We start from the raw sequence: 17,443 nt of genomic DNA, 5'->3' as shown, positions 1-17,443 counted from the left end.
TAAACAACTTTAACACTCTTACAAATATGCGCCTCAATGTGAACCCACATCAAACAAGAATGACGAACACATTTCGGGAGAACATCCGCACCGTAACACAACATAAACACCACAGAACAAATAACCAGAACACCTTGCAGGGCTACAATATACACCACCTCAACCGAGGGGCGTGGGGGGGTTGGTGGTAGCAGTGGTGTGTATATTGTAGCCTGGAATAGTTAGGGCTGCATGGGATCCTGGGTAATTGTTCTGGTGTATTTATGTTGTGTTACGATGCGGATGTTCTCCCGAAATGTGTTTGCCATTCTTGTTTGGTGTGGGTTCAACGTCTGGCACATATTTGTAACAGTGTTAAAAGTTTTTTTACGACCACCCTCAGTGTGACGTGTGTAGCTGTTGACCAAATTATTCTTGCAATAACACACGCGCGTCTCACATGGCCAGATGCAACATACAACTGGGCTTTTACGCCGTCAGTTCAGGATGTAGGGGGCGCTAAAGGCACTGCCATTAAGGCACTCCCAGAATATTGTTGATCTGGTAAAAAATGACAGGGGCTTCGAGAGAATTGGTGCCCTGAAATTCAGGGGTCTCCCGGGAAAATAGGGACGTTGGCAAGCATGACCTATCAAGAGCCGTTCATATTAAACTTGCCAACATTAAATTGTCATATCAAAGTGCGGGTCGCATAATAACATCTTATGGGCCGCATGTTTCAGACTTTTGATCTACGGCTTTTCACACACACAAGTAAATGCAACGTATACTTGGTCAACAGCCATACAAGTGTGACTGAAGGTGGCCGTATAAACAACTTTAACACTGTTACAAATATGCGCCACACTGTGAACCCACACCAAACAAGAATGACGAACACATTTTGGGAGAACATCTGCACCGTAACAAAACATAAACACCGCAGAACAAATCCCCAGAAGCACTAACTATTCCGGGACGCTACAATAAACACCCCTCCCCAACTCAACCCCGCCTACCTCAACCTCCTCATGCTCTCTCAGGGAGAGCATGTCCCAAATTCCAAGCTGCTGTTTTGAGGAATGTTAAAAAAAAGATTGCACTTTGTGACTTCAATAATAAATGTGGCAGTGCCATGTTGGCATTTTTTTCCATAACTTGAGTTGATTTATTTTGGAAAACCTTGTTACATCGTTTAATACATCCAGCGGGGTATCACAACAAAATTAGGTATAATAATGTGGTAATTCCACGACTGTATATATTGTATTGGTTGATATCGGTGTGACGGACTCAAGCCGTCGTGCGGGTTCAATGGACCACCAAGCAAGGACATCTTTGAGCAGGTATAGACTTCTTTATTTTTCAAACAAGAAAAGTATTTTGCGGGTTGCTTTTCAGCCGTCCGGGCTCTCACTGCTCGCTCCTCCGTGTCGCTTTTCAGTCGTCCACGTCTTTTGCGTCTACCTCTCGCTGTCGCTCCCTTCCTTGTTTCTCCACCACTCCTCTTCACGTTCACAGCTGCCGCCACTTTTTAACAATGCAAAAGGATTTATAAATTGCGCACCTGATCCCGCTTGTGGCATCGCTCCCGGCACGCCCCGCCTCGCCGCTCGCTCACATTCCCCGCCTCTTCGCCGCCATCTTGGGCCGGGCTCCAGCGTGCCCTGCCGCTCTGTCGGACCGTCGGTTCCGCCTCTCCGCAATCGGAATCGGTAATTAAGAGATGGACAATATCGGATATCGGCAAAAAAAGCCATTATCGGACATCTCCACTTACAGTTATTTCAAGTGTACAAATATCTGTGGGCTTCGTGTAGTCACTTGAAAACAAATCGGGTTGCCAACTGTCAGAATACAAAATAGTTTCTACAACGTCAGTGGAATTAATGAAAACCAGAGGTGGGCCGGGTTGGGTGGCAGGGTTTGGTGGTGTTTATTGTAGTGTCCCGGAAGAGTTAGTGCTGCAAGGGGTTTCCGGGTTAGTCAATATTTTGGGCATTATGGCGAGTTTCGAGCCCTGTATCGACTATAAAAAGCTGTGTGATGTTTAATTTGAGGGTTGCATTAGACCTTGTGATAGCACTGTGTTTATATGCATGAGTTACTGTGTACATTTCTTAGGTTCTTATAGTAACATTGTGCTATTTAGGACATTTCATATTGCGCCTATTTTTTTCTGTACTACTCATTTTTTTCATGGAGTATCACCTGTGCTCTTAGTAAAAAGTGTACAGCCCTGATACTTACATGTGTTTGGACAGCTCACCTTTGGAAATGTTTGGGGGGGCAAATGCAGGGTTTTTACAGGTTTTACGGTATGAAACATACCGTAGGAGTTTAGTTTATTTTCTGGTTAGTTTATCTTCTGGTATGTAGGAACATTAAGTCCATGGACAACAGTTTTTTATTGTGTGGAGTCCTTTTTTTTATAATCTAGAGAAGTACTGTGGTGATCCATCGGTCAGGTGTGGTTTGTAGACCAAGCTATGTGTCCGCAATCGAGGGAGTATTCAGTGTCCTTTTAAAAGGAGCACCCGATGTGAGATAGAGAGTGATTAGTAGTGCCAGGAAATTGATAGGAGTCAAAGGGGTTCATTTGTGGGAATAGTGAATGACGTTGCGAGAGGGATGGGAGTTCTTGGTTTTAAGTAAGGCCCTCTGTGATGTAGCCATATGGTGCCCTGTGGATTGTTGTATGCCCCAAAATAGACTAGCACTTGGTAGCAATTAAAGGGACGGAGTAGAGAAGTGTAGACATAAGTGCGTTCAATTAAATATGTTTGAGAATATAACACTGGTTTATACTAGTGATGTGCGATACCACTGATTGTCTTTCCGATCCGATACCAATTAAAATTCAGGCTGGTTTCGGCGATTCTGATCGGATACTGATACTTGGTGCAAATATACTTAATGTGTCTGTGAGCATTTAAAAAGTTGTGTGCTTTCAAACAATAACATATATTTCTTTGAAAAACAACAGTAAAAAAAAACATATAAGAAGAAAGATAAAAAAATGGGAATTTAAAGATTAGATTTTTAAACTAATAATTAATAATAATATATTTAGTCACACATATATATATATATATATAAATATATATATATATATATATATATATATATATATGTATGTATGTATATATATATACATACACATATATACACATATGTATATATGTGTGCCTGTATATATATATATATATATACACATACACATATATACATACATATATACTGTATATGTATTTAGCATTTTTTTACATCAAAATGACCCCCCATACTTGACTTTTCAGTAAAAGAAAAAGTGTAAATCTAAAATATTCGAACACTCAAAATAAAAAAAAATTAATATACTTAACACAAACAAAGCTTAGTTATTTGATTAAAAAAATAAATAATACTAACTTTTAATTTTTTTTGTTTTTTATACTAAAACTAACTTACAAAAATTACAACAACAAAAATTAACACTGTTAAATGTGTAACTGAACATTAATATTTTCGTACAGGCAGAATGTTTGACACACCAGGTTATGTAATTAAACAATCACACTATTATTTTCTTACATGGGAAAAACACAATGAAAATGTAAGTAAAAGAGCAAACAAATGAGTATGCAATGGTAAAAATCTGAAATGTAAAACTGTACGTATATATATATATATATATATATATATATATATATATATATATATATATATATATACATATATTCACTTTAGTCCTGTATTTAATTAATTGTTTAATACTGCAATAATTTGACACCCCTATCTAAATCCCTGCCATCATGTGATGGTCTAGCAGCACAAGTCCCGAAATGATACACTCTTATTTTTGCAATGATTGCTCTGCAACCTTTTCAACTCATATTGTTTTTTTGTTGTTTTTTTTAAGTTCGATGTTTCCATTTTAAATAATATATTTTAATTAATGTATATTTCATGATTTAGACACTGATGCTACTACCATCCAGCACTTTTGCCATTTGAAAAAAAGTCAAATACTGTATAAATCTGGTCAAAATGCTCTTAGTGGAGGTCATGATCTCGAAAAAGCAAGAGACTGCAGGAAGCTTGCAGATTAAAAAGTGGTTTATGTCCCAAAATAAAAAATAGAGTGCAGCAAGGTCAATGCACAGAAAAACACAGGGACACTGTGCATGGGGAAAGTAGCTGACAAAGAATAACAAACAAATCCGAGCGTGCAGGTTTTAACAAGCTTTTAATAATATATTTTCACAAAAGTTTTCTCTACCGCAAGACACGACTTTTCAGCCACGTCCATTTCCTCTCTCCCCATCCTGCTCCCGGCCGCTTACTAGTAAAGACAACAGACGATTACATTAACACGTACCACCTGTGAACTCTAATCACCTGCCAGCTGTGTCTCGCCGTCAGCACGGCCACGCCCCCCCCCGTCTGACGGTGCTCCGTCCTCAGCACCATGGACAGAGGCGGTGACCTTTGCTTCTGCAAATTATATTTTTTCAGTCCTTCATGAGAAGTGTGTCTGATTCAAATAAAAAGGTGGTTTAAGTCAGTTGAAAGGTTCAAAAGCAGGAAATGGGTCTATTAAGTGACATGTATGCACAATTTTAACCAAAGCACCACCACGACAGGTCATTTAGACCAGTGGTCCCCAACCACCGGGCTGCGGCGGCCGCAGAATATGTTTTTATTAATATATATATATATATATATATATATATATATATATATATATATATATATATATATATATATATATTTTTTTATTATTATTATTTTTTTTTTTTTTTAATTTTTTTTTTTAATTAAATCAACAGAAAAAAACACAAGATACACTTACAATTAGTGCACCGACCCAAAAAACATTCCTTTTTCATCACAAAAAAAAACAAAAAAAATATCCCGGTACAGGGCCTCGGCTCGGTTGGTACCGGGACGCAGAAGAAATTTGTATTATTTTATTTTTTATTAAATCAACATAAAAAACACAAGATCCACTTATAATTAGTGCACCAACCCAAAAAAACCCTCCCTTTTTCATCACAAAAAATAAATAAAAAAATATCCTGGTACTTGGCCTCGTCTCGGTTGGTACAGGGCTACAGAAGAAATTTGTATTATTATTTTTTGGTTTTTTTTGTTTTTATTAAATCAACATAAACAAACACAATATACACTTAAAATTAGTGCACGAACCCAAAAAAACCTAAATTTTTCATCACAAAAAAAATATATATATATATATATATATATATATATATATATATATATATATATATATATATATATATATATCCCGGTACCGGGCCGCAGAATAAAATTTGTATTAATTAAAAAAAAAAAAATTTTTCGTATTAAATCAACTTAAAAAACACAAGATACACTTAGAATTACTGCACCAACCCCCCAAAAAATCCCTTTTTCATTACAAAAAAAACAAAAAAAAAATATCCTGGTACCGGGCCTCGGCTCGGTTGGTACCGGGACGCAGAAGAAATTTGAATTTTTTTTTTTTTTTTTGATTAAATCAACATAAAAAACACAAGATACACTTACAATTAGTGCACCAACCCAAAAAACCTCCCTTTTTCATCACAAAAAAAAAAAAAAAATCCCGGTACTGGGCCTCTTCTCGGTTGGTACCGGGCCGCGGAAGCAATTTGTATTATTTTTTTTTCCATCCATCCATCCATTTTCTACCGCTTATTCCCTTTCGGGGTCGCGGGGGGCGCTGGCGCCTATCTCAGCTACAATCGGGCGGAAGGCGGGGTACACCCTGGACAAGTCGCCACCTCATCGCAGGGCCAACACAGATAGACAGACAACATTCACACTCACATTCACACACTAGGGCCAATTTTAGTGTTGCCAATCAACCTATCCCCAGGTGCATGTCTTTGGAAGTGGGAGGAAGCCGGAGTACCCGGAGGGAACCCACGCATTCACGGGGAGAACATGCAAACTCCACACAGAAAGATCCCGAGCCTGGATTTGAACCCAGGACTGCAGGACCTTCGTATTGTGAGGCAGACGCACTAACCCCTCTTTCACCATGAAGCCCTAAATTAATATAATGGGGAGAAAACAAAGTCTGACGCTCTTTTTACCTTTTTTGACCAATTTTTTTTTATTTTATTTTATTTTTTTATTAAATCAACATAAAAAAACACATGATGCACTTAAAATTAGTGCACCAACCCAAAAAGCCTCCCTTTTTCATCACACAAAAAAAAAAAAAAATTAAAAAAAATCCCGGTACCGGGCTTCATCTCGGTTGGTACCGGGCCGCAGAAGAAATTTTTATGAGTTGTATTTATTTAAATTTTTTTTTATTAAATCAACATAAAAAAAACACAAGATACACTTAAAATGAGTGCACCAACCCAAAAAAAAATCCCTTTTTCATTACGAAAATATATATATATATATATATATATATATATATATATATATATATATATATATATATATATCCTGGTACCGGGCCGCAGAAGAAATTTTTATTAATTTTTTTGTATTTTTTATTTTGTATTAAATCAACATAAAAAACACAAGATACACTTACAATTAAAATGAATAAATAACCCCCCCCCCCCTAAAAATGTGGGTCTTGTCGCTTATTTAATAGAAAACACATGGTTGGTCGAGTGGCCGTGCCAGCAACTTTAAGGTTCCAGGTTCGATCCCCACTTCTGCCAACCTAGTCACTGCCCTTGTGTCCTCGGGCAAGACACTTCACCCACCTGCTCCCAGTGCCAACCACACTGGTTTAAAAATGTAACTTAAATATTGGCTTTCACAATGTAAAGCGCTTTGAGTCACTAGAGAAAAGCGCTAAATAAATATAATTATCTTGATTTTTTTTCACATATTTAAGATGTTTGTTTTTACTTTATTCAGTCAATACGACATTACACATAAGGCAAATATTTGCACAAACAATGATATTGCCATTATTTTTATGTGTGTTATTTCTCTGTCAGTAGTCCCTGACGTTTTTGTAGTGAACGGCAAACATGAATAGGAGGAAAATGTGTTCCACAGTGTTCCCTGGCTGATTTTAAATCCAGTCAAGCACAGTGCTTAGACCACTGTGGCACAGGAGGCATCTCATGAATGTAAGTTGAAGGGACACACGTCTGATCACACTCTATATAGAGTTCATCCCTTTTTCTACAAATCCCATTAAAGTTCCCTAAACTGCTACGGTATTTCTGCTATCTGTAGCCTGTTATAGGCAAAGCTTTTATGTAAAAAACTCTAAAATCAGTGTAGTTGGCATGTTGTGTAAATGGTAAATAAAAACAGAATACAATGATTTGCAACTTATATTCAATTGAATAAACTGCATATGCAAGATTTTAATGTTCAAACTGAGAAACTTCATTTTTTTGGCAAATAATCATTAAATTAAAATTGTACTTATAGGCAATGGCCTTTCCTTTAACAACACTCAGTAAACGTTTGGGAACTGAGGAGACCATTTTTTTTTTTTTATGAAGCCTAAAAGACCACAAAGGAGACCCCGGACTGTTGAACAACTTAAGCTGTACATCAAGCAAGAATGGGAAATAATTCTACCTGGAAAAACTTCAAAAATTAGTCTCTTCAGTTCCCAAAGGTTTATTGAGTGTTGTTAAAAGGAAAGGCCATGTAACACAGTGGTAAAAAGAAGAATATCCGTACAAGCCGGTGTTGAAAGAAAGAGGTTTTGATGCAGGCAAGGAAACTAAATGTTCTGATGATGAGTTATTTTTAGATTGCACAACCGACCAATAGAAAATTAGCCGCGGCCCCCAAATGGCCCACAGGCCGGACTTTGAACACCCTTGTTCTTGTGGCCCGCTGTTTCGGAAGTCTCTAAGATATTATCCCTTGAGCCCACTTGTCCGTCCTTTTTTCCTTCAAAAATGAAATAAGCTCTGAAAAAGCTGTTGGCTGTTCATTAAAAAAAAAAAAAGATATACCCCAAGCCCTTATTTAGCTCTGCCGTTTTTCATTATCATATGCATCAAACAATATCACTTCCAGTTAGACCCAGAGCTGCCTGTGTGGCCCGAGTAAAGGGATTCTCTCATTTTGCCTGATTAAATTACCCGAATACAGTTAGAGGGAGGTCAAAAGCGCGCGTGTGTGTGAGACTATACGGTCGTGGTCAAAAGTTTACGTACACTTGTGAAGGACAAAATGTCATGGCTGTCTTGAGTTTCCAATCATTTCTACAACTTATTTTTTGTGTGATTGGAGCACATTCAAAACATTTATGAAAATTGGTTCTTTTATGAATGTGGGTCTACTGAAAATGTGACCAAATCTGCTAGGTCAAAAGTATACATACAGCAATGTCAATATTTGGTTAGGATAGTGAAGTGAAGTGAATCATATTTATATAGCGCTTTTCTCTAGTGACTCAAAGCTCTTTACAAAGTGAAATCCAATATCTAAGTTACATTTAAACCAGTTTGGGTAAAGTTTCTTGCCCAAGGACACAACGGCAGTGACTAGGATGGCGGAAGTGGGAATCGAACTTGCAACCCTCAAGTTGCTGGCACAGCCGCTCTACCAACCGAGCTATGCCAGGTAGTATAGGTCTTTATTGTCATTGCACAAGAACAACAGCATTTTACAGGTTTACAGAACAGGAACACTGATGGGTCGCCACACGGCGCCCCGTAAAAAGATGGGGAGAAAAGGTAAAATGCTGGGGAAGGATGAGTAAAAAAATACAATCTCGACTGGGCTCCTGAGAGGGCCCAGTCTGGAGTGGGAAAAAAAACCTCCATAGCAAAGCACAAATACATACGAGATATCTAGCAACAGAGGGAAGGGAGTGCGGGGTCATGGTGGCAGGCTGCAGCTCTTAAGCGCTGACCATCCTTCCATCACCCCTATGGGATTCGCGTTGAGGGGGTTGGATTGGGAAGGGGGGTATGTATGTGTGTGGCGTATATTTTTGTGGATGCATGTTTTTGTGTAAGCCTGCAGTGTGTCTCTGCTCCGCGGCCCTGATGTTGTGCAGACGCTAGTCCAAAGTCGAGAACAATAGGTGTGTGTCCATGAGAGACAAGAAGGGAGTTGGTTGTGTCTTCGCCGCACTGTCCTTCAGGAGAGTCTCGGAGTCAGGGAAACAATCCAAGTTAGAATGTTTTGTATGCGAGGTAAAATAAAATTTGCTTTTCACTCTAAATCGTCTATGACTGGTCCTCAAATCCTGTGGCGCAGACAATCCGATGTTATACACATCACAAGAGTGTCCACAGTTCTGCCTGCATCGTCCAATCATTTGTGGCAGCTTTGGGGTACTTTGAAGACTGCCAACGACTTCCAATTTGTCGACGAACCAGAGCAACGCTTACTCCAAACAGGAGATGTCCTGTTGTCATACAAACCCTGTTTCTATGTGAGTTGGGAAATTGTGTTAGATGTAAATACAAACGGAATACAATGATTTGCAAATCCTTTTCAACCCATATTCAGTTGAATGCACTACAAAGACAACATATTTGATGTTCAAACTCATAAAGTAGATTTTTGTTTCGCAAATAATTAACTTAAAATTTCATGGCTGCAACACGTGCCAAAGTAGTTGGGAAAGGGCATGTTCACCACTGTGTTACATCACCTTTTCTTTTAACAACACTCAATAAACGTTTTGGAACTGAGGAAAACATTTTTTGAAGCTTTGAAAGTGGAATTCTTTCCCATTTTTGTTTTATGTAGAGCTTCAGTCGTTCAACAGTCCGGGGTCTCCGCTGTCGTATTTTACGCTTCATAATGTGCCACACATTTTTGATGGGAGACAGGTCTGGACTGCAGGCGGGCCAGGAGAGTACCTGCACTCGTTTTTTACGAAGCCACGCTGTTGTAACACGTGCTGAATGTGGCTTGGCATTGTCTTGCTGAAATAAGCAGGGGCGTCCATGAAAAAAACGACGCTTAGATTGAAGCATATGTTGTTCCAAAACCTGTATGTACCTTTCAGCATTAATGGTGCCGTCACAGATGTGTAAGTTACCCCTGCCCCGGGCACTAATGCACCCCCATACCATCACAGATGCTGGCTTTTGAACTTTGCCTCGATAACAGTCTGGATGGTTCGCTTCCCCTTTGGTACGGATGACACGATGTCGAATATTTTCAAAAACAATTTGAAATGTGGACTTGTCAGACCACAGAACACTTTTCCTCTTTGCATCAGTCCATATTAGATGATCTCGGGCCCAGAGAAGCCGGCGGCGTTTCTGGATGTTGTTGATAAATGGTTTTCGCTTTTCGTAATAGAGTTTTAACCTGCACTTACAGATGTAGCGACAAACTGTATTTAGTGACAGTGGTTGTCTGAAGTGTTCCTGTGCCCATGTGGTGATATCCTTTAGAGATTTATGTTGGTTTTTGATACAGTGCCGTCTGAGTGATCGAAGGTAACGGTCATTCAATGTTGGTTTCCGGCCATGCCGCTTACGTGGAGTGATTTCTCCAGATTCTCTGAACCTTTTGATGATATTATGGACCGTAGATGTTGAAATCCCTAAATTTCTTGCAATTGCACTTTGAGAAACGTTGTTTTTAAACTGTTTGACTATTTGCTCACGCAGTTGTGGACAAAGGGGTGTACCTCGCCCCATCCTTTCTTGTGAAAGACTGAGCATTTTTGGGGAAGCTGTTTTTATACCCAACCATGGGATGTTCCAAATAAGTGTTTTCTCAACTTTATCAGTATTTATTGCCGCCTTTCCCAACTTCTTTGTCACGTGTTGCTGGCATCGAATTCTAAAGTTAATGATTATATGCACAAAAAAAATGTTCATCAGTTTGAACATCAAATATGTTGTCTTTGTAGCATATTCAACTACATTTCGTCGCTACATCTGTAAGTGCAAGTTAAAGCTCTACTATGCAAAGCGAAAGCCATTTATCAACAACATCCAGAAACGCCGCATCTAAGTTAATTATTATTTCCCCCCAAAAAATCAAGTTTATGAGTTTGAACATCAAGTATCTTGTCTTTGTAGTGCATTCAACTGAATATGGGTTGAAAAGGACTTGCAAATCATTGTATTCTGTTTATATTTACATCTAACACAATTTCCCAACTCATATGGAAACGAGGTTTGTATGTATATTTTTTAAAAAGAGATGCTTCTGAGTGGAAAACGTGTTTTCGTGTTTGAAAATGTTATTGTCTTAAACGAATTCGCACTTCCTTTGCCTTTTCAGAGGAGTTCCAGAACTTTGTTCGGAGGCTCCCCACGTCCTACGCTTTGAACACATCAGCCATCGAGTTCTTCTGGAGGACGGAAGCCGCCGTTAATCAGCGCTACAAACAGCTGGAGCTCAACACCCAGCAGTTTCTGAGCAAATCGGGACGCATCATCAACAAGCTCTACACCCTCAGCAAGAGGTGTCGCACCCAGCCCCAAATCGTTAGGCTGAGTGAGAGGTGAGATGCTCGGGTATTTTTGAAGTATTCCCTCTGCCGTGAACGTGTGCACGGGGGTGTGCACAAGGGGGGGTGGGGGGGGGAGGCGGCATGCGTGGACCACCATCTGAGAACATAGGCAAAAATTCCAAAGCCTGCAGCCATATCACATGTCCTTTCAAGTTATCTGAAAATGGCACACATCTTTTTTTTTTTTTTGTTCCTGCACAGCGCTTTTTGCAATCTCCTGAACTCGGCACTATGCTAATATTACACGCGGTATATTAAGCCTTTGATATTCAACTGAGGTGCCACTGATGCGGGCCGTAGTCTCACACCTGCTGATTTGGATGCAGTCAAGGTTGTATCAAGGAAAACAAAAAAATTAAAGTTTGATGCGTTTTAAGAAGCGTGCTTCGGTAGACGCGGTTAAGAATTACCAAAAAAAAAAAAAAAAACATGTATTAACAATTCAATCAATCAATTAATCAATGTTTATTTATATAGGCCTAAATCAGTAGTGTCTCAAAGGGCTGCACAAACCACAACGACAGCCTCGGTAGAGCCCACGTAAGGGCAAGGAAAAACTTACACCCAATGGGACGTCGGTGACAGTGACAATGATGACTGTGAGAAACCTTGGAGAGGAACGCATATGTGGGTAACCCCCACCCAATCCATAGTGGATCTAACATAACGGTGAGAGTCCCGTCCAAAGTGGAGCCAGCAGGAAACCATCCCAAGCGGAGGCGGATCAGCGGCGCAGAGATGTCCCCAACCGATACACAGGCGAGCGGTCCATCATGGGTCCCGACTCTGGACGAGCGGTCCATCCTGGGTCCCGACTCTGGACGAGCGGTCCATCCTGGGTCGCGACTCTGGACGAGCGGTCCATCCTGGGTCGCGACTCTGGACGAGCGGTCCATCCTGGGTCCCGACTCTGGACGAGCGGTCCATCCTGGGTCGCGACTCTGGACGAGCGGTCCATCCCGGGTCCCGACTCTGAACGAGTGGTCCATGCTGGGTCCCGACTCTGGACGAGCGGTCCAACCTGGGTCCCGACTCTGGACGAGCGGTCCATCCTGGGTCCCGACTCTGGACGAGCGGTCCATCCTGGGTCCCGACTCTGGAAGAGCGGTCCATCCTGGGTCCCGACTCTGGAAGAGCGGTCCATCCTGGGTCCCGACTCTGGACGAACGGTCCATTCTGGGTCCCGACTCTGGACGAACGGTCCATTCTGGGTCCCGACTCTGGACGAGCGGTCCATCCTGGGTCCCGACTCTGGACGAGCGGTGCATCCTGGGTCCCGACTCTGGACGAGCGGTCCATCCTGGGTCCCGACTCTGGACGAGCGGTCCATCCTGGGTCCCGACTCTGGACGAGCGGTCCATCCTGGGTCCCGTTTCTGGACGAACGGTCCATCCAGGGTCCCGACTCTGGACGAGCGGTCCATCCAGGGTCCCGACTCTGGACGAGCGGTCCATCCTGGGTCCCGACTCTGGACGAGCGGTCCATCCTGGGTCCCGACTCTGGACGAGCGGTCCATCCTGGGTCCCGTTTCTGGACGAACGGTCCATCCAGGGTCCCGACTCTGGACGAGCGGTCCATCCAGGGTCCCGACTCTGGACGAGCGGTCCATCCTGGGTCCCGACTCTGGACGAGCGGTCCATCCTGAGTCCCGACTCTGGACGAGCGGTCCATCCTGGGTCCCGACTCTGGACGAGCGGTCCATCCTGGGTCCCGACTCTGGACGAGCGGTCCATCCTGGGTCCCGACTCTGGACGAGCGGTCCATCCTGGGTCCCGACTCTGGACGAACGGTCCATCCTGGGTCCCGACTCTGGAAGAGCGGTCCATCCTGGGTCCCGACTCTGGACGAGCGGTCCATCCTGGGTCCCGACTCTGGACGAGCGGTCCATCCTGGGTCCCGACTCTGGACGAGCGGTCCATCCTGGGTCCCGACTCTGGACGAGCGGTCCATCCTGGGTCCCGACTCTGAACGAGCGGTCCATCCTGGGTCCCGACTCTGGACGAGCGGTCCATCCTGGGTCCCGACTCTGGACGAGCGGTCCATCCTGGGTCCCGACTCTGGACGAGCGGTCCATCCTGGGTCCCGACTCTGGACGAGCGGTCCATCCTGGGTCCCGACTCTGGACGAGCGGTCCATCCTGGGTCCCGATTCTGGACGAGCGGTCCATCCTGGGTCCCGACTCTGGACGAGCGGTCCATCCCGGGTCCCGACTCTGGACGAGCGGTCCATCCTGGGTCCCGACTCTGGACGAGCGGGCCATCCCGGGTCCCGACTCTGGACGAGCGGTCCATCCCGGGTCCCGACTCTGGACGAGCGGTCCATCCCGGGTCCCGACTCTGGACGAGCGGTCCATCGCGGGTCCCGACTCTGGACGAGCGGTCCATCCCGGGTCCCGACTCTGGACGAGCGGTTCATCCCGCGTCCCGACTCTGGACGAACGGTCCATCAAGGGTCCCGACTCTGGACGAGCGGTCCATCCTGGGTCCCGACTCTGGACGAGCGGTCCATCCTGGGTCCCGACTCTGGACGAGCGGGCCATCCTGGGTCCCGACTCTGGACGAGCGGTCCATTCTGGGTCCCGACTGGACCAGCGGTCCATCCTGGGTCCCGACTCTGGACGAGCGGTCCATCCTGGGTCCCGACTCTGGACGAGCGGTCCATCCCGGGTCCCGACTCTGGACGAGCGGTCCATCCCGGTTCCCGACTCTGGACGAGCGGTCCATCCTGGGTCCCGACTCTGGACGAGCGGTCCATTCTGGGTCCCGACTGGACCAGCGGTCCATCCTGGGTCCCGACTCTGGACGAGCGGTCCATCCTGGGTCCCGACTCTGGACAAGCCGTCCATCCTGGGTCCCGACTCTGGACAAGCCGTCCACGTACAGTACACAGAGAGCTTCATGGAATGGGTTTCCGTGGCCGTCAGCTGTATCTAAGCCATACATCACCAAGCCTGGGATGCGGTGGTGTAAAACACGTCGCCACCGGACTCTAGAGCAGTGGAGACGCCTTCTCTGGAGTGATGACTCAGTCTTTTCCACCTGGCAATCGGATGGACCAATCTGGGTTTGGAGGTTACCAGGAGAACGGTACATTTTGGACAGCATTGTGCTGAGTGTGAAATTTGGTGGAGGAGGAATTATGGTGTGGGGTTGTTTTTTAGAAGTTGGGCTAGGCCCATTAGTTCCGATGAAAGGAACTTTGAATGCCAAAATTATTTGGACAATTCCATGCTCCCAACCAGTTTGGAGCGGGGCCCTCACTCCTCCAACATGACTCTGCACCAGTGCACAAAGCAAGGTCCATGAAGACATGGATGGCATAGTCTTGTGTAGATGAACTTGACTGGCCTGCACACAGTCCTGACCTTAACCCAATAGAACACCTTTGGGATGAATTAGAACGGCGACTGAGAGCCAAGCCTTCTCGACCGACAATCCGTGTGTGACCTCACCAATGCGCTTTTGGAAAAATGGTGGAAAATTCCTATAAACACACTCCGCAACCTTGTGGACAGCCCTCCCAGAAGAGTTAAAGCTGTAATAACTGCAAAAGGTGGATTGACATCATATTGAATTCTATGGGTTAGGAATGGGATGGCACTTCAAGTTCATATGTGAGTCCAGGCAGGCATTTGCTAAAGGTTTGCACGTACTAAAACAAGTGCAAACCTGATAGCACCTGCAAAGTGGACTGTGTCTGTTAAGTGAGCAGAATAAGGAGTGCAATCGATTTTGCGTCTCCGTCTTCATTAATATGCGACATATATGCTGATCATCAATACTGGGTAGAGATCAGGCAAATAAATTATACGGCACACGCGACGTGATTCATCAACACTCATCAGCCATCTTGCATTTTATTTAGCACATTTGAAAAGGACACGCAAACTGAAATTGAGGTGGGAGAGAAGTGCTCGCGCTGCAAACACAAGGAATCTTATGTCCTGTGTGTACTTTTTTAACATAATTGAATGACCAGAAATCATTTATTTTAGACCAACATCTATTCAGCAACATTGTTTTATAGTTGCATAGCTGCTAGTTGACTTAAGGCAGGGGTGTCCAAAGTGTGGCATTTGCGGCCCGCAGGTAATTTTTTAACGGCCCCACAGCACATTTAAAAAATACGATTAAAATTTTTTTTAAACGTAAAAAGTGATATAAAGTAGCAAACGGGTGAAATGTGACAAGAAAATGTTGCAATGTTGCCTCTAATACCACAAATCTGCCATGCAGGCGGTTTCTATCTTTAAAGTGAAGTGAAGTGAAGTGAAGTGAATCATATTTATATAGCGCTTTTCTCTAGTGACTCAAAGTTACATTTTTTTAAACAATTGTGGGTGGCACTGGGAGCAGGTGGGTAAAGTGTCTTGCCCAAGGATACAACGGCAGTGACTAGAATGGCGGAAGCGGGTATCGAACCTGGAACCCTCAAGTTGCTGGCACGGCCACGCTACCAACCGAGCTATAAAAATAATAATGAATCAAAATCAATGTCATTATAAATTATTGACCTTTTCAAGGCTCCAATTATGTCACGTAAAATTTTCCACTTTGAGATATTATTTGGGGAAAATGTTGCATATTTTGTGTTTGCCATATAAAAAACTGAGATGGTTTTTTTTTTTAAAGAAGGGCCTAAAACGAACAAACAAAAAACATAAACAACAATAAAATGTCAAATTGACGGATAGATCTGATGTTGATCTCGAGATTATTGTGTTAAAAGTAAACAGTAAAAAAAAATGTGTAATTTATTTTCTAACACTTTAATGAGCAGGACCCTTTTGGATCCCCAATCATTTTAGTGTGATTTGTTTTTAAGTGTCATTGCTCAAAAAATACTGCGAGGAGGGGGCGACTTGTCCAGGGTGTACGCCGCCTTCCGCCCGATTGTATCTGAGATAGGCACCGGCGCCCCCCCCCCTCGACCCCAAAGGGAATAAGCGGTAGAGAAATGGATGGATGGATGCTCCAAAAAATATAATGAATTAAAATCAATAGTGTTATGAGTTATTGACATTTTTAATGCTCCGATTATTATACAATCTCAAATATTTCACTTAAAAAAATTTGGGGGATGAAAATATTACATATTTTGTGATTTATTTCCATTAAAAAATGTTTTTTTTTGTGACAAAAATAGCATACAACTTAAATCTTTAAATCATTATATTGACAGATAGACCTAATGTTGATCGAGAGACTTAAAACGTGAAAAATAATAAAAAATAATACTACTGACTGAATAATGACACATTTTTAATATTTTTTTGACCAAAACCCTTTGGGGTCCCTGAGATCAAGCCTGAGTGGAGGCCGAATTGTATATTTTTTTATACATATATTTGATTATTTTTTTTTAATAAAAGATATCATAATGGCCCCCACTTGCATTGGATTTTCAATGTGTGGCCCTAAGTGGAAAAAGTTTGGACACCCCTGACTTAAGGGGTGGATTCAAATGAATTAAGTTTGTTGTCATTTAATATATGTTTAATGTCATTTGTTTTTTCTACATAGAGTAGATATTACTAACACATATCTTATGTAGTGTTGTCCCGATACCAATATTTTGGTACCGGCACCAAAATGTATTTTGATACTTTTTGATACTTTTCTAAGTAAAAGGGACCACAAAAAATTGCATTATTGGCTTTATTTTAACAAAAAATATCATGGTACATTAAACATATGTTGCAAGTTTGTCCTTAAATAAAACGGTGAACATACGAAACAACTTGTTTTTTATTAGTAAGTAAATAAACAAAGGCTCCCAATTTAGCTGCTAAAATACGCAGACATTTTGTCAACATTATCAAGGACAAGTGGTAGAAAATTAGTTATTAATCTAATTGTTTGTTTACTGTTAATCTCTGCTTACTTTCTCTTTTAACGAGTTTTATCTGTTAAAATGTAATAATTACTTATTTTTCTGTTGTTTGATACTTTACATTAGTTTTGGATGATACCACACATTTTAGGTATCAATCCGATACCAAGTAGTTCCGGGATCATACAT

General features: G+C 42.4%; 1 protein-coding gene across 1 annotated transcript in view; it reads left to right on the top strand.

Annotated features, from left to right (window-relative positions):
- Positions 1-17,443, top strand: part of LOC133540834 (BMP/retinoic acid-inducible neural-specific protein 3-like) — a 233,788-nt gene that overhangs the window by 197,307 nt on the left and 19,038 nt on the right. The window contains exon 7 of the mRNA XM_061883791.1: positions 11,191-11,413. Within this exon, the coding sequence (XP_061739775.1) occupies positions 11,191-11,413 (223 nt within the window). The remainder of the gene's footprint in view (positions 1-11,190; positions 11,414-17,443) is intronic.

This window comes from Nerophis ophidion, linkage group LG22 (assembly GCF_033978795.1).
Source record: "Nerophis ophidion isolate RoL-2023_Sa linkage group LG22, RoL_Noph_v1.0, whole genome shotgun sequence".
In the NCBI taxonomy this organism is placed as follows: Eukaryota; Metazoa; Chordata; class Actinopteri; order Syngnathiformes; family Syngnathidae; genus Nerophis; species Nerophis ophidion.
Note: the sequence above shows the minus strand (reverse complement) of the source record. Positions and strands in the feature narration are given on the sequence as shown.